The sequence below is a fragment of the Micropterus dolomieu genome, linkage group LG10, assembly GCF_021292245.1.
Source record: "Micropterus dolomieu isolate WLL.071019.BEF.003 ecotype Adirondacks linkage group LG10, ASM2129224v1, whole genome shotgun sequence".
In the NCBI taxonomy this organism is placed as follows: Eukaryota; Metazoa; Chordata; class Actinopteri; order Centrarchiformes; family Centrarchidae; genus Micropterus; species Micropterus dolomieu.
The window spans coordinates 1,504,281-1,527,364 of NC_060159.1; the positions used below are offsets into that span (position 1 = coordinate 1,504,281).

Genomic DNA, 23,084 nt, shown 5'->3' on the forward strand with positions numbered 1-23,084 from the left:
TATGAACCAGTTTATTTATTTCAAACAGAATATTACTTTATTATTATCCAATAAAATCAAATACACCTCATTCATTTGACCTAGCTCCGACAGACGGCTCATGCGCTTTTATTTTGAAGGCAGCAACGTAACGAAAACGCAGTGCAGGATGAGAGAAGTGTGGCAGAAGTTAGCAGACGGACAGCAATGGACTTCACATGACAGGATTCAGGATTCTTTTTTTCCTTTTCATCTCTTGTACCATGCCGGTTACACCGGTAAATCTATATAAATTAGACTTTGGGTCTTGTTGTTTCCGCTAAACGAACGACGATTGAATTGTGGAGGATCTAACCGATCTAATGATGTGCAGCATGTCCATACTGACATATTGATCATAGTGATCACGCTTAAACATTAATATTTGTATTAACGATCTAAGCAGCTTAGAAGCAGCTTAGAAGCAGCTAAAGCGGGCAACCCTGCAGGGTTTAACAGGTTTTATACATCCAAAGAACTTCTATAAAAACCAGACCAGGTGTTTAATGGAGACCTGCGTATTTGTCAAAATGTGTTCCAACATCAGGCCAGGAAACGGGTAGGCGGCTATTTGGGACTCAGCTCTTAATGGAAGTTTTACGGTAATTGTAAATGTAATGTGCAAGTATGTGTCATTCTTGCTATGTTTCATTCTTGGCTTTTCCAAAGATGCATTTCTGAATAACTGGATTATGCAACCAAAGCAACTCTTCAGATTGCTTTTATCTTTGATAAAAATATAGTGGGCACAGCACACTGCAGGCCATTAGTTAGAGTTGTGTTTTTTGCTTGCTTTTGGAGTGTATATAGATGGCTGTAGTGGTCACAGTTCATCACTGTGTGGGGCTATAGATACTGGGGGAATGTACAGAGAGTCTGGTTAGTATTGCTTTTGTACTGAATTATATTGTTGCATTGTCTAAAAGTGAATAGCATTTCCACCCTTGCAAGAGAAAACTGTCAGGGAAACTGTATATTTGATGACATACCTCTTTCGGAAGGCTAACGACCAAGCCATTGTCGGCATGGCCCACGAGCGCCTGGAGAAAATACTCGCTGCAAGCGGCCAGCACAGCCCGGTGCCCGCGGAACTCCTTGCCCTCAACTAGGACCGTCACATCGCACAGGATATCCTGCTTCCGCTGGTCATTGAGGCAGAGGAGGATATTGGTACAATGAACCGTCGACTCATACACATACATGGGGGCTTCAGGCTTCTCATCCACGGACATTCCGCTCATGCCCTGTAAATAGAAGCACAACAGAGGGGGGTTAGCTAGCACATCCATCAGCCCCAGCAGTCTGCTGCAGCCAGCCTCATGATTCCACACATACAAGCCTGACTGACTGCTGCTCTCTGCTTGATGAGCTCCCTCCCTCTTGAATCACAAAAGACTGACTAACACATTTCCACTTACACACTTTCAAACATCCGAATCACATGCACAACAAACCCAGGTAATTACATCAACAAATAAAAACAAAGAAACCGCTTTTATTTGAAAGCAAATTAAATTTAAGATACACAGGAGAGTCCAGAGGAAAGTCTGGGGCACTTTCTGCTCTAGCTAGAATTCTGCATGTGTTTGTAATCTAAGGAGGACTCACTGTAAAGGTATGCTGAGCATCTTGGCTTCACTCAGCAAGAGAACATCAACTGAAGAACAGTGAAAATATCAGTACAGGAACTCATTCTTCACAATAAAAGAACCCAAATGGCAACACAGAGGTTGATTTTTTAGCTATGAGAATGGAAACAGGACAATAAGTACTATAAATATGGGTACAAAGTACTGCATATCTGCAGCTGCAAAAGAAAAACAGCAGTTTTACAGTACTTTATCTTGTTGACCTAACAATAAAGACACAATTTCTGGACCAACCGGCTTGGGCTCCAAGTCAAAGATGAACTCTGTGCCCGCAGCAAGGCTAACCCTGTCCTGACCAAGCCCTGTACTTAATGCACAGACATTGGTATTGATCTTTTCATCTCACTCTTTGATAAGACAGAACTATTCCTTTTAAGGTATTTAAAGAGATATTAACACAGGGCCCCTTTATGAGACAGGGCAACAAGATTGGATGTAATTGCAGGAGCCACCTTCCTATTTCAGTTTTTATTGTGTTTTAATTTAGCAGTTTATGAAATTAACATCAATACATTCACCCACAGAGCCCACTTAGCAATCCATCTTTGGATTTACAGCAACACTTGCAACAACAGGAAAAAGGACACTATCGTCCCTGAGCATCTACCTGCTGCATTTACATTGTCAGGGGTATTCACATTAAAAATATAAAACAAAGGACGTCTTACGATCTAATTTGGCTCCAGCTTTGTTGCCTGGCTGGAGTCACGGTAAATCAGCGTAACTCCACACGCTCTGGGAACATAACAACATGTGCCCTGATTTTCCTGCTCAGCCTGTGATGATGGCAGATGCACAGCTATCTACCAGACACACACACACAGACACGTAACTGCTCAAAAGGCCTTCATCTTAAACAATACTCAGTACCAAGAGGCCTCTCTGCAATATGTGGGCTTGTGTTTCTAAGTTTGAAATGAAGTGGCATGAGGTGATGTCATCCTTTTGTCCAGTGCCCATGTTTCCACCAGTGTTTTTTTTAGCTGGCTAGCAAACTATCAGGCAAATTTAGTGGTCTAGAAAAAGTGATACACGCAGAATTGGTTAAAAGAAATAAAACATTTTCGATGAGTGAAAATAATATAAGAGAAAATATTCTGAAATGCTGGATGTTTACATGCTGTATAACTTGTGCTGCATTTGATTCACAGCTCATGGGTCATATGGGCTTCATTTACGGTATATCAAGTTGTTTATGGGATGGAATTTTTGCTAATCTGATGTCTTTTTTAATACATGTTTTTCTGTAAATAAAAAACATATTCATGACACATTATCTTCCTAGTAATAGCAATGGCCAAATAAGCAAGTTAAGCAAAGGAAGTGCTCACTGACTCATACTTTTATGTATAAAAATGCTTAGCAAGAGGAGAAGTGTTCCTGAAAATGAGGAAGCACAGCTAACATCCCTTTTATGAATAAAAAGGTCTACACGGTGATGAGTGCCATCACTTCTGTTCAGTTCTGTTCTGGATGACTTTCCCGTTATCCATGATTCTCAGAGCCAGTGGATCTGGTATTCCCACACACACGCCTCAAGAAAGATGGTGTGTGTGTGTATGTGTGTGTGTGTGTGTGTGTGTGTGTGTGTGTGTGTGTGTGTGTGTGTGTGTGTGTGTGTGTGTGTGTGTGTGTGTGTGGAATGGTGCAAGTGACACTACTAGCGCAAGTGTGAAAAAAGAGACTGAGAGGTTGTGAAGCTAGATGCCCCTCGCCATGTAAACAGAAAGGGGTGTGATGGAAATGCAGTGAAGGAGAGCCCTCAACAGCGCAGCTGATCAGCTGAGACTCCGATCACTAGGTGCTGTTTCATGGGCAAATGGTTTTCCTTCTGAAGGCAATTCCAGATTATAAAGTAACTGGTAGGGGAATTTACATCACAACTTTTTAACCCAAAAAAGGATTTTTAAAGGTTTTAATGCAGAATAAAAAGCTGCATGTAAATGCAGGGAGTGATCACGAGTCTCAAGTGCAAAACTGATGTTGGAAGAATATGTCAACCATGAACACTTCCTCAATGTATGTATGTCACATACGTACTAGCTTTAATATCTTAAATCTTAACTCCACAGGAAACAGATTATTGGACTAAATGCTAAACTGAACAATGTTGGATAGATATGGCATACCACTCACGTGGGCAGGAAATCTATCGCACCACATGACACACCAAGAAGACTCTTCAGCAAGCAAACAATAAGAAGAAGCAAAGAGTATAGAATGTACAATGTAAGTTCTTTGAAGAAGAAGCTAGGTCAGAATTCTCAGTATGGATATCATGGCAGACGTGTACAGCGGTCCTTATTTAGAGCAGCAGGGAATTACACTCTGAAACTGTAGTGTAGGGGCACCAAATCATAAAAACCTACAAAATATTACATAATATTGCTTTAATTATCAAATAAGAATCCAACTAAACTGTAAAAAACAAGGAGATTTAAAGTATTTCCTGAATGTAGCGACTCAAACCGCAGATTGCACAAATTAAATTCTTGTTGCATTTAACTGTGTCACTTGCAGAGTATATTCATTATCTAACTGGTGATCCTTACAGATACAGATCTACCTGAGATGTGCAGGAATTTTAGGCCTTAAATCAGCTGAGCCTAGCCTCACAGCAATAGTTTAAAGCTTGCTAAGACTCACATTTTTGCAGTGAGAGCCTGGAAAATATCTGGACAACAACCACTAAAATCAACTCAGCTGGAAGCCAGACCAATCAGCCAACTACAGTGTAAAGTGTTTTAGTTGATGACGTAACCTTTTAAAACTCTCAAATGTCATGACCATCTAAATGGTAATGAAAGCGAAATATGCAAATGACTCAGCGACTGCATGACCTATTTATGACCTCAGGTTTATGGAGAAACTGATTTCTGGAGACAGTTGACAGCACATCCAGAATAAACAGCATCTTTGAAAATCAGAAGCAAACACAGCCCAGTGAGTTTTGTCAGGTGCAAGAAGGGATCATGGATGTCTCATACCTACTGTACAGCCTGCTACAAATGCTGACTGACACAAGCAAATGTGCACTGAGCCTGGACCACAATGAGGGATGCGAAATTGAGGGCTGGCGTATTAATATCAGTCCATTTGCACATTCAGTTGTTTACCTGTGACAGAGTTCCACTGATGGTTTGACTGGAGTCTGCTGCTACAAGACATCCTGGTTTGGGAGCTGTTGTGGAACTATGTAAGTCAGGATTTTCCTGTGGTTCTGGCTGTTCTGGTGTTGTATAGTTAGCTTATTTCCACCAAACATTTCTCACTTGGCTTCCTAGTATAATGACTTGTCTTAGACCTGCCAAGAATAATGTTTCCAGATGCGGTTGCAAGGTTCAGAGCAATGCTAACATGCTATTTCTACCCTGGAATGCACATTCACTTCACGGAGGAAAATGCAGCGATGACACAAACACAAGGCGCATACACACACACACACACACACACACACACACACACACACACACGGTGCAAGGATATTCATACTTACTCACACCGACAGACACATACCCAGACACACACACCACAAAATAGCAGGTTGTAGCAGAAATCTGATTATAAGTGCTGATGGATGCAAAAGATTTCTTTTTTCTTTCTTTTTTTTGGACTGCAGGGTCAGTTGTTGACGGCAGCTCTTTCTGCCACACTAATACTGATGCTGCCAGCCTTCTTGGTGAGTTGGTAACATTCTTGTGTAGATCAAAAGCACAGCGTGATGGTGATGAGTACGCCCTAGCAGCGGTCAGAGCTGACTTCAGGGATCACCACTAGCGGCTCCTGGAGCGAGCCTTCTGATCTGAGGGAAGACTAATGTGGCTTAAGACCTGTTAGCTCTGCACTACTCATTACAGCAATTATTCTTGTGCAGTTACAGTGTATGTATGTATATGTAACATCCTGTACCAGCTGGAAGAACTATTTGGAAGCACAAATACCACACTATGAAAATACGCCATTATTACTCCACTTTATTTATACAGCGGCAATTCATCTCACTGCGATCTCATTGCACTTTTCACAGAGCAGGTCTAGACCGTACTCTTCATAATAGTATTTACAGAGACCCAACCGTGAGCAAGCACCTGGTGACTTTTAGAAGGTAGAAACCTACAGCAGAACCATGGCTCAGGGTCAGCAGCAATCTGTTTCTTAAAGGTGGCTAAAATATGGTTGGCTGTTGACCCTGTCCACAGAAGTAGCTTCCAAAACTTTTTGCTTCTCCAAACTGGGGACATCTACTGCAAGTAATACACTGACTGTGGGTAAGTATCTTACACTTCAAAAATCCCGAACTATCCCTTTAGTTGGAAGGCATCATCATAGTAGCTTAATACCCCATTAGAACACTGTGGTTCCTAGAATCTCCAAAAGTAGAATGGGAACCAGAGCCTTAAGAGTAGGCTTAAGACTTTCCTCTTTGATAAAGCTTATAGTTAGGGCTGGCTCAGGTAGTCCTGAACCATCCCTTAGTTATGCTGCTATAGGCCTAGACTGCCGGGGGATTTCCCATGATGCACTGAGCTCCTCTCTCCTTCTCTCCATCTCCATCTGTATGCTTTCTTATCCCATTAATGTATGTTACAAAACTACAGGAGAGGGAAGAAGTCGAGTTAGTGTTCTCGTCCTTTACATATTTCCAACACATTCCTCTCAGATCAGACGCATCTACAGAACAATGACAGGCAAAAAATTCCTTTTAACATCATTCATTTCCCACTGATCCACTGATAGCTGCAGTTTCGAAGGCTTCCTGTTTTTTTGTGCTTCAGGCAATAAGTATAAAGCACATAAAGGAAGTACTAGGAACGTTCATGTGCATGACTCATAATAGACGGGCTCCTTTTAGCAGGGGTTGCCAGTTTAGCATGCAGAAAAAATCAGATGTTGACTGCATTCAAGCTGCAGCAGACACATCCACTGGACTCTATGATGAATCCCACTGTGCTGGTCAGATGACCGTTTCAGGACGGACTCAGTGAACAGTTTCAAGATAGTTTCAGGATGTTTTCAAGAACAGCCTTGAATATTAAAGCATGAAGGAGATGGACACATCGAGGAAAACATTGAAGGATGATTATAGTTTATTACAACGACTTGAGCTATTCATTTCTGACCTTGCGCACAGCAGTTGACAAACCTCGCCAGACAAGTCCACTTACTCAAACACATCATATTAAAATATTAAAATCTCAGCTGGTGACAAAACAATCTTCACTTATGACCCACTTGCTCAACAATTGTGTCTGTTTTTGGCCACCATTTCTATCAGTCATGATTACCTGGCACTCACCAAAGTCATGACTGAGATCTTGGAACAATCTCAGCCAGACGTGCAGCTGAAAAGAAACCAAGTAAGTTTGGTTTGATTAATGTTTTTTGCCCTTTGGAATATGTTCTCAGATCTCAGGGATTAACTTTGGCAGTAAAATGTCAATATTACCTAGCACAACAATGGCTTAAATTGTAGTCTCTTCATCACTCATTGATATATTAAAATGTTTAATGATGTTTTCCATCATTTCTTGACAGATTAGTGCCTCAAACAGGGGGACTATGAAGCAGCACGGAGCAGAATGAGGCCCATCGGCACATCAAAGCTCCAGGTTTTGGATTGCATGTTCAATTGTTACTGACTGCAGCTTTCACACCTGCTGCAAGGGATGAGTTGTTGCAAATAACAAAATCTAAAGCACAGTCTACCGTGGGACTATTATTTTAAGATCTCCTGAGTTATTAGGATGATTTTGTCCAATGGAACATCTTCATGGCATGATTGTGGCAAAATAATGAACATGATGGCTCCTTGTAATGAACAAGGTTAATCTCAACTGCTGCTGCTGCAGTCTAATAACATTATCCACTGAGCCAGTACAGTCAGAGGGAGACTACAGTGAACACTGTGTCACTTTGCACAATTACGGGGTAGGACTCCTGCCAGATGACTGTAATTACACTGAGGATGAACACGGTTTTAATTGGAATAATCAAATTGGGCCACGGTAAGAAATGCCCTTAGATCTATACAAAGTGGCAAATGTCAACATGGAAGGTGAGGATGATGGGTAGGTAAATGGAAGCCCTAATCTGGAGTCTATATTACCATGTAAAGTTCAAATAGAAACCCCATACAGGTCTGTTTTATTACAGTGTTTGCAAGCAAAAGAAATGCAAGCAGCAGCCTTTTCAGCCAAAACTACAACACTGTACAATTACAATACTGTAATGTACTGTCTTTGAATGTAACATGCAGATTATAGTTTTGGAGGGGTTTCATTTCCTCAGGTGAAACTACCTGCTCTCTCTCAAATTAATTTTTTTTGTGATAGTACATCTATCCATCAGTCTGACAGTTTAAAAAGCAAAGAGCAACACAGTGCCATAGTTCTATGAAATTTGTTATTGAGGATCTTGGTACCCAGATCAGTCTGAACCACGTTGGTGACTCCCTCCCTTTTTTATCTAATCAAGACAAAATTTCTCCTTGACCAACACTTAGATCCATCTTTTTCCCCTGTCCGGTTTGTCCTAATGGCACCACCATTAGAAAAAACTTTTTGTTAACTTTGTTGTTAACTAAGAAATATCTAAATCTGGTAGGTAGATTGCTGTGACATTTGCTTAGCACATTTGTGATCCCCTTTAAAGGCAGCAATTTAGTTTTGCACTTTCATAAAGCTGGAGGACTCACAGAACCATTCAATAAAAAGAATGTTTAAAAAGCAAAGTAGCAGGCTAATATACACTGACTCTAAGTGAGATCATCTGCCTGACCTCACCAATCAGGAAGCATGTCAGGTATTGAATTTCAAGCTGGGTTTGGGCTGTGTCTTTGCATAAAGATTTGGTTTAGTATTTGGTCATTTATAAATGTACCAGTTATGTGTCATGTGTCAGCAGATATGCAAGTGGGAAGAGCAAAAGACAGCAAGAGATAAGTAAAAGGCCATGCACTGGACTGGCAAGCTGACAGGCACTAATGCACGAAATAAGACAAATATAGTCGGGTCAGGTCGGGTTTAGGTCTTAAATTTGGCAGTAAAAAATGTATTCAGTGGGGTCAACTGTGCAAAAACACTGGATCCTATATTTCCCATGAACCCACCAGAGTCACATTTTCTTTAAACCTCCTTGCATGGTAAATGTCTTTCAAAGTCAATTTCAGTTCATATTTAAGATGACATCAGAATCTATCTGGACTATCATATCTAGACAAACAACACATTATACATTCAATGCACCATAAGTGCATTCTTATCAAAAGAAGGTGCTAATCATACCCAGGCTGGTGCTTCTCTGCAGGACAATCTGAGATTATCACAAACAATTGTTCATTGTGAGTTTCAAATGGACACATTACACGCAGGGAGTGATTAAACAGGCTTTTCTCCATCCGGGCTGTAACAGAAAATGTTAATGAGGATGGACTATGAGCTCCTAACGTTTGCTATTACATCCCCCTCTCTGTTTCTTTCATTCATGTACTTCACACTTTTTAAGCCTCTGGTCAAATGTTAAAAGATGGTTAATATACCTGTAACGAATTAAGTGTTAATTGGGCATGTACAGACTGTAACTTCAATTCTGATCTAAGGTTTCACTGTTCACTGTTATGTCGTAACGTCAGTAGGGTTATGGGGTTGTATAGGGGTTGACAAAAACTCTCTGATCTCTGTGGATTATGATACCATTGAAAACCCATTGAATACCATTAAATTCTTTTTAATTTCATTTTCATGGCACTTTTGTAGGAACTTGTGGTTCAATTTGACTATAATTGTACCTTGTATGATTATAATGCAGTGTCCACTGTCTTCTAAAAACAAACAAATTTTTGGGGCTCTACCATACACCTAGAGAACAGTCTCAATTCAGTACAAACACCTCCATCTTGCTGAACTCACAGATAATTGATTTTTCATGGAAAGGCCATTCTTAGTAAGAGGAAGGAAGGCTGGTGTGTCTGCAATGCAACAAGCAAACGGTAACTTAGGAAGTAACTAGGTAATGAGTTCAAAATCTGAAGTGGCTTGAAACACAAAAAGAGAACTAATCTGCCAGTGGGTCATGATTTTTTACGTGCTTTTAATAAACTTCAGCCTTCAACAAGCTTCCTCACAACTCATAGAAAGAGTGACGAATGTGAATATTTAAATAAACAACATCCCTGAAGTAAATTCCTCCCTTTAAGATTGTAAGAGAAGATTGAAGCCGTGCAGTTTTTTGGGGCTTTCCACTCTACCGCAGAAAGTTCATTAACATACATGGCAGAGGAGGCTCCTCAGTCTCCACACTGCTGATAAGGTAAACAGCCTTTCAGAAGGTCACTGGGTTGCTGATATTGATCATGAGAGAATGTATGCACGACAGATCTGAGACACTCTGCTCATGCTCACCAGGCTCTGCTAATTACATGCTGAGGAATGTGGAAGCATAATGAGTGTGTTTCTTTGGCGTGTTGGATCACACTGACACAGATGTTTGAACCTTTTTTATGTGCAATTAAAACCAAAACATAGCTCCTTTCCTGAAATACGCATGTTAAAAAAGAACAGGTCCCTAACACTCAGCGTAGGCAAGATGTGACAGGTAACGTCTTTACAATAAATAATCAAAAAAGGTCAAGGTAAAACCTGACATGGAGAACACAGAGTCATCTCAGGCTACGGGTGAAGTCATTGGGCTCAAGTCCATCTACAAATCGATCAAGTGCTTTTTGCTCCAGATAGAAATCAATACTGCGTCCCTGAGCTTCGATCCGGGAACTGAACAAAGACAATACAGCAACCAATTCCTGAACTAGAAAGCTTAGCCCAGATGAGGTATTCATGTCCAAGATTAACTGTACTAGAATGTTGTTCTGGATCTAATTTAAATGCCTGACCTGAGGAGGGACCTTCTCTGGAGCCCCCTCATGTGATGTCCTTAGCAACATCCAGGTCTACAGTGGTCAGGTGTCTGGGGTAACTTAGGTTAGGTTGAGCTCTCTGAGTGTTGCAGCGCTGCAGACCATCCTGCAGCTGACACTGATGAATGGGACGGGCTGTGAGAGCGAGCGAGCATCTGTCTGCACGGCCCAAAACGTGGAGCGCTGCACAAAACTGCATCTATCTGCAGTCGACCTAATTAACACAAGAGCTACTTCATCTCCCGGTGATGGAAAGGTCCAGACAATGACCTCAACCCTGTGAATCAATACTCAAACTGCTGTCACAATTTACGCTTTAAAGGAAACAATTATGTGGAGCACGAACTGCACGCAAACCATCTAAGACAGCTGGATTACACACCAAGAAACTCATTATAAGAGCAGCCGACATCTGCATTAAAAATGCATTGAGGCTTATGTCTTTGACATCAGGAAAACATCAAGACTACAGGGTGAGAGCTTGAATAAAGAATCTTTGACTTTGACCTCATCATCAAGTGCAGAATAATGAAAGGCAGTTAGCACTCTGAGCCTGATGTTTCAGGACAAGATTTGTCTTCAAAAGTTGGTGTCATTGTGGTGTCTTGCAGCTGTGTCTGTCACAACAGCAACACTCCACAAGCTATTATTAGATGTATCCTGTTGACTAATCAAAAGCCTGCTCACTACAAGGAACAAAATCAAGACAAACAACGAAGAACACCACCCATCTGCATCACTGCAATGCAATGAAAGAAGTTGACGCTACATGTTGCATAGGACCAGACTTTTATATCTCAGAATCATCTTTTCCATATATTCAAAGTCACAGAGGAAGAAAAAAAAATCAAGCCTTGAATGCATCAGCTGCTAGCTTACATTGGCATTACCTCAAAAAGGCATCAGCACAGATCCAGTCATTACACTCCAGTCGTTGCTCTGACAACTTGTCTCTCACTGTATGTTACCGACAGCATCTGAGCCTATCAGTGTCTGTGGGTGGTGAGTATGACTGAGCAAGTGAGGTATGTGTGAGTGTGTGTATGTGTTTGTGTGATGGCATGCCAGAGTATTTTTGGCCCCTGCCTGCTTAAATGCAGCTTGCATGAATCATGACTTCCCACATAGTAGGTCAGTGAGCAGGGTGAGTCATATTGCTGTCTTATATGGTAACACTGCACATGTGATAGAAACACTGGGGTTATCTATAGACTGGGCTTGCTGTTTCAAATGTCTGGAGCTCTGTCTCGATCTTCAGAAGATATTAGAACTCATTTGTCTTTGTTCAGTCTCATCTTTGACATGTCTGACAACAAATATATTTGATATGTCAATACCATAGCTGCCATACGTTACTGCACAACTTGCACAAGAGTTACAACAAAGGAGAAATATACAAGTCTTTGAAAGAAACTAGAATGAACAGCAGATTCCAAATGCATTTCCTACCTCATGCTTGACATTCACACTGAGGTACACCTGCGCACACAATAATCTGTTTGTCTTAACCTCATCCTGTGCAATTGGCTGAATCAACAAGAAACAAGTTTGGTGTTTGCAGACACCGTAATCTACAAGTACAGAAAACCGGAAGTGAAACACTCCAGAACCATCACTGCCAAGAGGGAAAGTGGCCTTTGAGGGATTGGATCAGTATATTTGGAGTGTTTTCCACGAGCAGCCAGAGAAGGAGCAGATCTTGTGCTAATTAGGCCAGTGATTGGCAGGCCAAGGGGCTGCTAGCATGAGTGTGCCCAAGACTGGATTATGTGCTGCATTATTAATGCAAGCCCAGTGGAAGCGGATGGAGTGAAGAGTGGGGGGCAGGGTTGAGGTGGAAGCCTTCATTTGAAACAATAAATTCAGCGCTTGCATGAAGTTGACAAAAATTCAGCCATTTCTTTTGACAAAAACTCACACTTAGAGCACTCATGGAAAAAGGCAAGTGGAAAGTCTCCCCACAGGAAAGAGTTGACACAGAGGCATCGCCCACGTCAAAACCTTCAAAAGCCACGTCTGTATGCATGCATGTGTGTCTGTGGGTGTGTGTGTGCAAAGCCAAGAGAGTGTGTGTGTGTGTGTGTGTGCTGGAGGGTAAGTCTGTTGATATGGCAAAGAAAGCAGTTTTCTCTTGCTCTTGTGCGTGCAATATCTTAAGTTTTAAGAATACATACAAGTGCTCTTGTTGTTGTGGCAACACGCATTAAAGTGCAAAACCAGAGCAACGGTATAAATATCCAGCTGAGATGAAAGGGCCAGGCTGTGAGGAAGATGAAAGACATTTGATGAAGTGACTGATTGTAACACACAAATTGATGAGCACAAAGAAACCCCCAGCATGTCTAGAACATTCAGGGCTCGAGCTGGTGCTCGCTCACATCTAAATCTTCCTCATTTATTGGTTTGTGTGCTGTTGTCTCGTCTTTCTCTGCTGTTCTAGCTGCCGTGAAGGACCATATACACAAGACCAGAATGCCATGTGAGCACCTCGCAGTTCTAGTTTTCTTCAACATATGCAATACACAAGACATTACCGAGCTAAGAAAACTGACATCCACAGCAGAAAGTGCACTAAACAACCTCCAGTTAACTGCTTTCAGTAAACAATATCCAGGTATGAGGTACATATAGCCATTAAAATTGAAATGTGTAAACAATGACTAAGAGGGCTATTTTCAAGTGTAGTGCAAGATAACTACAGTGCACCCAGCAAAAAGCTATTTCTACTACTACTGATGATATTTTAAAATGCATTTTTTAGATGACTTAACACCTCACAAGCATGGAAACCAAATAAATTCAATTCAATTCAATTAAATTTTATTTATATAGCGCCAAATCACAACAACAGTTATCTCACAGCGCTTTCTGTACTTTTTTATCTTATGACTAACCGTGGCTGTGATTGTGTTGATCTTTCACAGCCTGGAGAGTGTAACTATTTTGCAGATGTTCACCTTGTTGGCTTGCCTTCTCTAAGGTAATCAGACAAGTCACATAAAAACCTATATGTCATTCAGGCAGTGTCCAGGATCTGCTGAACAGCCGTCACTGTCAGTTTACACCGGCTGCGGCGATGCCAGTGTGAGGGGCATGGTGGAGGAGGAGAAGCTGCAACACATTCACATGTTACAAGCTGAGCTAGAAGCTCACTCACATTACACAGCCAGAGAATTGCCATACCGGGTTAGATGACCCACTGGCAACAGCAGCCACACAGTGTGAGGGAGCTAATTTGGGAAGTGATGTAAGGGTGAAAATATACACACACACACACACACACACACACACACACACACACACACCACAGTGGCCTGGTCTTCACAAGCCTGAATCCAGGCTTCTTGTGCATTTTAGGATTGATTTTAAGATTTTAAATGGGTTGGCACCTTCTTATTTATCAGAACTTACATGTACACACTCCTGCCAAAGCATTGAGGCCGTCCAATCAGATGCTCCTCGATGTCCCCAGATGCAGGTGAAAAACTAAAGGTGACCGAGCCTTTTCAGTGGCTGCTCCTAATCTTTGGAATACTTTACCTGTCGAAATAAGAATTGCTCGGACTGCTTACATTTACAAACCCTTGCTAAAGACCCAACTCTATTCATTGGCCTTCAAACAGAGTTGAGTATTGACATCAGTGACATTTTCTGCTGTTTTTGTTGTGAATATTTGTTGTGTATTCTGAGCCTGGAAAGCACTTTGGTCAACTAGGATTGTTTTTAAATGTGCTATATAAATAAACTTGAACTTGAAACACACTAATCACTCACACACACACACACACACACACACACACACAGGGGATTAAGCTGAAAGTATTGAAGGTTGGCACTGGATGCGTGGCCAGATTGTTATTCTTATTTTCTTAATCTTTGATCAAACATTTCATCATCTTTAGTCTGAACACGTGCTGAGAGGTATTGTTAAATGAAAAAAAGGATGCTGTGAGTAAGATAGTGAAAAGAGAATACCTTTGGTATTGTACTGGCACCGAAACTCAGGTATTAAATTGGCACCTGAATCAGAAAATTGACAGAATACCCTGCCCTAATAATGATGGAATCACAATATAGGCAACAGTTTGCAAGTTGAGCATGAAAGTTAAGTCTTGACCTTTGAAACACTAGTTTGACAAAAACTAAGCCATCTCCATGACAACTAAGCAAACTTTATCTGCTGAGGAAGATTGCGTGGTGCAGTTAAAAGCTCTGCAAAACGCTAGTTAGTGAATCATGAGATTGTTTTGGTCAAGATATTACACAAGACTCCTCTAATATGCCCCCTGACATTTGTGCAACTTGCTGAAAAATATATTTACCCAAAAAAGCTGTGTGTAGTGTATGGACTCCTAGCCAAAAGGTGGCACCAAGCTCATCTGTACAAGAGTGCAGCATCACAAGAGAACACACTATGATATTGGTGCCAGTGTATTGACTGGTAATCTTTTGTTCATGTATTGGAGTATCAGTGACCCTAGTGCACACAACCTCTTTAGCTGCTTCTACTTGTCTTTCTAATCTCTCTAATCTCAGTGGTTTCTGTAACCACTGCGCTAATTTCACAGCATTTGGTGAAGCACGGCTGCCTGAATCACATCAAGAGTTTGCAGGTTTCATTCAAAGCACTCAGTTAGTGAGCTGATTTTAATTATTTGAATGCAAAGAGCCATACTCAAGTTTGGTTGGTCTGTCGTGACTGAGAACCACAAAAAATTCCCCATCACAAAATCAGTCACAAATCCAGCATTGTGCCATTTAAATGTGCTAGTAAACACTGCAGACTGTAAACTCTCCCAACGGACGTAATTCACAATTTACATATATCACATTTCTAAAGTGTCAGTGCAGAGCATGCATCATAGGTCAGTCAGAGCTGTCAGTGTACATCAGCAAGCTCTGACTGCCTCAAATCAAGTGCGAGGGCACAGAATGAAAGGTTATGGTTTCAAGTGTGCGTAGATGTGACACAGAGTGCGGTTTTAGTGGCTTTTGGGGCAGCAGTCTTGATGACTCAACCTGAGAAGAGAAAGCAGTGCTTATTGATTGGGCCCCTTCGCACGACCAAGCATCACAAGTGACAGTGGAAATATTCTGAGAGAGGAGGAACTGTTTCACCTCTGATCACTGTCAATGTTTGAGGCATTGTTTGGGTTTGATCATAAATACATTTCTAAATGTATTTGAAATTTAAACATCCCTTCAAAACACAGAGTCTGTCTGTGTCAGTCTGCAGGGATGTCTGTGATCTAGTTTAGATTCCACAATCCGAGACATTTGAGATGAGAAGATTCATATGAGAATCATGTTTGTGTGTCAAATACAGAGCTGGATTGAGGATGTAGTTAGTTTAGATTGGAAGCTAGCCTGTCTCAGTCCAAAATTCAAAAATGTCCACCAAAACATCTAACGTGCACAACTTAAGAGATTGGGTCTTGTTTTTCTTGTAATTTTATAATCAGAAGTTGAATACACCTGGTCTTTTTTGCCTTTATTTAATAAGAAAGTGGTTACTTAATTGTTTTAATAAATTTGGTTAGTATTGTTCAGATGAGCTAAACCACACCTCGGTGCATAGCAATTTAAGATTTTTTCATATTTTGTATTGTAAAATATGTTTTAATTTACATTGTCGTTAAAACTAAGTCATGGAATGAAGGGTTGTCAATTAAATATTTTTGTCAAAATTTTCGTAGGCAAAATTAACACTGCCTGCACCTACACTTACTATAACAGCAGTCAACACTGTGTTTGTTTAGGTCTACGGGTTGTACCTTCAAAGCAAACGTGACTGGCCTTACCAATTTGGTATGGTAATATGGATGATACAAGTCCTCTTAGATCATTAAAAAAAATGTAGAATTGCAATAATAAGGAGGAGCGCTATGGTTATATACTGCCTCTCGAAGCAAGATTGGTTAATGTCATGAATGACAGGTCTGGCTATAGCCTTCCAGACACTGTATTCCACCTGACCTACACACTCAAAGCAAGTAACCACAGGTTACACCGCGGGAAGAGAAGCAGCATACAGCGTTCAAGATTTAAGCTCACAAACTATTAATCTAAATGTTTTCAAAACGTGACGTGTCCAAACTTCTGCACACAGAATCAATTTGAAGATACTGTTTACACAAAGCCTTCTGTTTCTGCTGTATAACCACAGGCCACTGCTCACAACTTAGTCGCAGTCTTGAATCAAGAGAGATCAATATTTATCTCTGGTACTATTGATTTCTTCTTGATTAAAACAATACATTGTAAAAAAATTCAAGAAGAGAGAGCACTGAGGGCGTTTTTTTGGACCAAGTGACTCCTGCTAAAACCGGAGCACCACTAACCGCATTAACACTGTACACCCTGACCACACATCAGCACAGAATAGACACTGATGGTATATACAATGTGTGATTGATTTTTCCATCACAGCTGGAAATGACAAATACAGTAATCAGTTGAAAACACCATATCTATAGGCAACACACAGCAAGACAGAGCTGGTATATTGGTTTTCACATATTGATCCTCTTCTGATGTATATTTTCTCACACTTAAAACAGGAGCCTTGAATCAAGACTTTTCAGGGCAATGACTTCAGCAGAAACAATAAATATCCAATTTATTAAATATATGTTTAAAAATAAACCTACTGCAGTCTGGCCTTTTCAATGTCTATGCAGCTTGAGAGTGCTAAAAAGCCTCTGTCTGTCATTTGTTGGTGTCACTATGGCAGAAAGCAGCAAGGTTAACCAATGACTATTATGTCAAAATTAATCTTCATATCTCCATCTAGTTACCTTATAAATTTCCTTATAAAGATACATGCACAAACCTACTTCAAAAGGATAGTATGACAGAAGCTATTTAGTATTCACCTGCTGTAACCTTTCCTGCATACAAATTTCCCTTTCAGAGCAAACATGACAGAGGGGAATTTTTAATGCTCTGTTTTATTCACCAGTCAATCAAAGGGGAATGAATGTTACTCATATGCAAATGGTTTATATTCAGTGTAAGTGGTTCAGATTTGGAACCAATTTCCCATCAGTTGCTGTTAAAGTTCTGTTAATATAAATATTTTTCATATGAACATTGGATCAAATCACTGTGCAATGTAAAAATGTTTACCCCTAGTGATAAACCTATGAGCAGTTGAGAAAGAAAAGGTTAGTTAGTTAATTTGAGGTGGTTTCTTGAGTATTTATTTGGTTTTACAGCTAGCTAATTCTACTCTCATCAAACTTGTTTCAGCAACTGCTGCTGTTTTCAGTGAAAAAGCTCCGATAAACCCCCTGTACATTAGCTGACCCATGCCAAACAGCACATAGACAAAGTTAGCCAGCTGGTCAACATTCAGCAGCTAAGAGATATGTTTCTCAGACGTTGGGGACCAGACTAGAGCTAAAATGACAGGGAATATTGAGCTTAGCTTTGCTAAATTCAGACACAAACAAGAATGCTAATGTTGCTCTGTGTTTGGTAAATAGGCTACATTTGCTAACGTGTTAGCTGTAACAACTTCATAAGGTTACCAAGCACGTCAAGCTTGGTGCACTACATCTTTACGTCCCTTAATGTACAGCTTTAAATTTTATTTTAAAGTGAATTTTCAGTTGAAGAAATCATGTTTCAGTAGTGTATTCTTCAGTGTTAGCAGTTATGCTAATGCTAATTATTCCCTCCTCAAATCAATCTGGAGTTTGAATTTGATCATGTGGATAGTGACAGAAAAAGTTAGTGAAAATGTACTTTCAACAACCGATTGATGTCAATTGAGTCATTTAACAAGCAACAATAAAGCAAATATTGACAGGAGCTGTCTATGGGTTTTTTACGACATTTGATTTGACAAAACATGTCACAAAGGGCCCTGGGACATTTCTGACTATTTTTCAGTTTTGATAGGCTTGTTTGCTGCTCCCTCTGACAGGAAAATGCTTCAGACTTCAATCAAAACATCAGAAACTGATTATTCTTGCATTCTTTTAAAATCATTATTTGTGATTTGTATTGTGAATATTTTTTCATTTTAGGTATTTGTGATACTATTAGATATTTGTAAAGATTTTAAGAGATGTCTCTTTTCCATCAGTTGTGATGATCCTTGATTATCTTTTTAAATTTTACTTGTTTTATTATAAGTCAGTATTATATGTCATGAAACTTTTTTTAAATAATTTTGTACATTGTCTGTGCTGCTGCTATTGGTAAAGTCTCTGAGCCATATTGCTAGTTAAACCTGCATTGTGGAACTTGTGTGTGTCCCCCTTCTGACAGTGTCAGTAATTACACAGCACTGTCGACACATGCTGACATAGGCTCTGCCATTCTGAGCTGCTGCTGTCGCTACTCTGGCAAACTAATCCTGGCTGGTTGGATAAAACACTGCTATAACTATTGGTTTGCCAGCGCATGAATTTCGCCCCAGACACCCGATTTAAGAACTCTGGTATACTGCAAAATACAGAGAGATTTATTTACCGTATAGGCATTATTTGAACTCGTTTTGCAAGGACTTTAATGTAACAGTTGTCATTTATATGAAAAACACACTGCAGCTTTCATTTAAGTTAAATCATTGCTATGTGCTACAAAATTGTTGCTGGAAAAATATACATGACTGTACTTTAATACTATTTTGCATTTTTCAGTTGAACAGGTAGTTGCCCTGCACTGTGTCTCAAAGGTCATCCTTCTCTGTTGCTCTTACTCACCCTGAAGTCAAGTGCAGAGCAAACATTACTCTGATGGAGGAGGCCAGCCTTCCTCTCAGATCAGCTCTGTGGAAACCTCTAGGGGAAAAAACGCAGATGCAAGCTGCTGCTATTTGCAGATGAGGGACAGCGTGGCTGACATGACACGTTAGACGATGGTCTGCTGAAGGACATTGGCTTTTTTCTAGTGGCACAGTTCTTGGAAGGCATGACTGACGGACAGATTGATGTAGCTCTGTCCTAAGCGTTTTAACTCGTCTGTGGCTGTGCGGCTGCCACACAATGGACACAGCCTGCGAGAAGGCCGCTGTTAAGCTCCAAACAGGGCTAAATGGCCCTTCTCTATCCTGCCGCTGTTTCCTGACCAAGCTTAACCTCTCTGTACACCACAAATTACTCTCTGGAACACTGGTAGACAGGGCCATGGAGAAATTGCCATTTGTTTGTTTGTGGTTCAGACTGTGCACTAAGTCCCCTATCGTAAGAGGCTATTTTTAGCTGCATAATCCTTCAATGGATTCATAATGTCCCAGACTGGCCAGATGACAAAAATAAACATAAAAAGGTTCATGTTAAAGAGTATACTGGGTTTATGTCTGATCTGTCATTATTTTTTCCTTTTAAATATCCATTATGAAGAAAAAACTCTGCATCATGTCACACACACACACACACACACACACACACACACACACGTGTCAGCCTTATGGAACATGAGATCATTTCTGGGACGGGAACCATGATGATTACGTATGATGAATCAGAGCTACAAAAAAGCAAGAGGATCTTTATAAAAGAGTGTCTGATTAATTTCTTTCACTGCTAGATGTGTCTCACACAGACTGTGGACATTCTGCTCGGATAAGCATTAACTGTGTAGCTAATCTGCTGAGGTGGGTGGGGACAAACATGACCACACAGTGTGCATGAACTCCTCTCTCAGGCTTTTATCAACAAACTCTTCTAACTGTAGAATCCTGCAGAACATAGAGGGGACCTACTATGCGTTCCCTTATTTTCTGTCATATATAGTGAGGAAACAGTTACCGGTTTAATAGACCACTTGGGTGCGTATGATGTGCATGCAACGTAGGTCGGTTTTGGGTCAATGAAAAGACAAGCTCCACTTTATTTGGAGGTCAAACTAAAGTTCAGTGAGTCAAAGTTAGTTAAACCAGAAATTCAGTTTTTAATGATGTCATCAGATCTTAGCAATTCACTTGGTGAGTAAAATGTTATTACAGTTTTTCTCAATTGCTTAAACTCTATAAGCAGGTTTTTGAACTAAAATTGCAAAACCATAACTCCATTTTTCTAAAAGCACACCCATTTCCCTAAACTCTACACACAAATCCCTTCATTTCTCATAGCCTACACCATGTGGTCATTGAGAAAACACTAACATTCAATATTGTTCACTCAAGTCAGCATAGATTGAGCTCAATTAGCACACAGCTACCCAGGTGGAAACACAAGGAGTCAGAATTGATCACACACCGACCAGAAGCAGAGTCAGTTCATTCAGCTCTGGAACAATGGATCCAGAGAAATCTGAAGGAAGACATAGAGGACACCAGAGAGGAGAAGGAGGAAGATGAGGAGGAGGAAGAGCAATATGGAGAGGAGGAAGAGGCGAAGGAAGAGGAACAGCAGGAGTAGGGAGGAGGAGGAGGTGGAGAACAAGAATCTCTGGCCTGTCCCTGACCAAAGACAGAATGCTGTGTTCATCGTGTGAAAAGGTTTTTTAGGGGGAGAACAACAAGCAACATTACTAATAACCAGTTTTTGTGGTATTGTTTTGAATTTCTCTCACCAGTGTGTCTGACTGTGTTGTAGTGTGTGTGTTTCTGTCTGAGGGCAAAGTTTGGGTTTTCAGCAAGACTGAATGGTTTTGAGTGGAGAGCTTCATTTTGACCTGAAAATAGCACGTTTAGGGAATTGGGTGAGAAGTTGTGGATTTGTGTTTTGAGTTTCGAGAAAAAGAGGCAAAATTTCAAGAAATGGGTTTAATCAATCAAGAAAATCTGTATTACTGATATGAATGATTGCCACAACAATCACAACAATACCCGGAGTTGTAATATACCAGGAGTGTACCTTAATGGATGCAGATTAGCCATGATTTTGTTTTGTCTTTTTCCCCTCATGATTTTGAGTGTCTCTTGTGCCTGTAAGGTGTATTGCATGTTGCACATCCATGCAAGCAAGGTATAAATACCTTGTGAAGCAAGAGCGAACTAGCTCCTCTAGTGCAAAATCAACAAGTGCAGTCAGAGATTACAAAACAGGGCTGAGGTATAAAATTGACTGAATTATGATTTGACTTGCAAAAATTTCCAGAGTCTGTTTCATGTAACAGGAAAGAAACATAGTTTCACAAACGCACTCTCACTTAGTGAAACTGACAGCAAGCGATACAGAGCCTCTCCACACTACAATGAGATAAGAGCATGCACTCAGGGATTATGTGATAGCAGGTGATTCATTTTCCAACAGCTGATGAATGGGTGCTGTTCAATATGTCAGAAAAAGGTATTCAACCCCAACAAGCTTCTCTCCCTGCCCTCCGTCCATGGTGAAGTCCAACTCATGTCCCACTTCCCTGTGCACTGCATAGCTTCCTACTCAATATGTTCTAATGTAAAGCTAGCCATCGACTCGCAGCCCACAAGAGCTCAATAACACTGTGGACACACACGCCTGCCTCAGCCAGTGTATAGACTGTCAATATAATCTAGTTTAACTAACTAACAACTACTGTAGTTTGTACTGTTTTTCTACATCTCATCATAACATAAGCATTGATCGTGCTCACTGTCTCAGGAGAGGGTTCCCACCTGCTTTAAGTCAGCCACCACCATCCCTGTACCTAAAATGTCTGCAGTGTCTGGTCTAGACAACTGTGGCACTCACCCCTGCTCTGTTGGTTTGAGAAACTGGTTCTTCAGCACATAAAGAACAACATCCCAGCCAGCCTGGACCCTCACCAGTTTGCTTTCAGAACCAACAGATCCACAGAGGACGCCGTCTCCACTGCCCTCCACTCAGCCCTCACACACCTTGAGAAAACAACACCTACATCAGAATGCTGTTGTGGATTTCAGCTCAGCATTCAACACAATCTCCCCATGAAACTGATCAGCAAACTGATACTTAAACACTCTGGGTTTAAGTATCACACTCTGCATATGGATCTTTCTTTGGATATTGGACTTCAGGTGGTGAGACTCCCCAACTCCTCTCCACCATAAATAGACTAGTTTCTAGAATAGAATAGAATAGTTTCTGTTTTGCTGGTTTTGCACATTGCCATACACTATCTTTGTATAATATACAGAAAGGATATAAGTAATTGTATATACTGTTTTATTTTTATTCTATCCTTCAATATCTGTATATACTATGCTCTGTGTATGTAGCGTGAAGGCAGCTACATCTTTCATTCATTGTGCAGCCCTGTGTTGTAGAACGACAAAATACATGTAATATACTGAAAGAATGGAGGTATGGATTGGTCACATTCTGCAGTTTCCCCACTCTGAAGGATGAAGGAAGTCACACACATGTGAATGGGTTATTCAGACATATACTTTGAAATAAAAAACTACACTATTTCAGAAGTGGACTTGAGACTGCAAAAAGTGACGACTTTTAGCTTGTTTTGAACTGCATGTTGATGATTATATTTCAACATCTAGCATGTTCTGCAGAATATCCTAGATATATTTAAGTTCTAAGGTAAGTTTAAAGTGAAATCCTTTACATGCAAAGTCACTGCAATAATGCTTGGCA

The 23,084-nt window shown here is 40.5% G+C and overlaps 1 protein-coding gene across 2 annotated transcripts in view; it reads right to left on the minus strand.

Annotated features, from left to right (window-relative positions):
* bach2b (BTB and CNC homology 1, basic leucine zipper transcription factor 2b) overlaps nt 1-23,084 on the minus strand; it is a 96,430-nt gene that overhangs the window by 32,074 nt on the left and 41,272 nt on the right. For both annotated transcript variants that reach the window (XM_046060830.1, XM_046060829.1), the window contains exon 2: nt 1,008-1,262. In XM_046060830.1, the coding sequence (XP_045916786.1) occupies nt 1,008-1,259 (252 nt within the window). In that variant the 5' untranslated portion in view covers nt 1,260-1,262. The remainder of the gene's footprint in view (nt 1-1,007; nt 1,263-23,084) is intronic.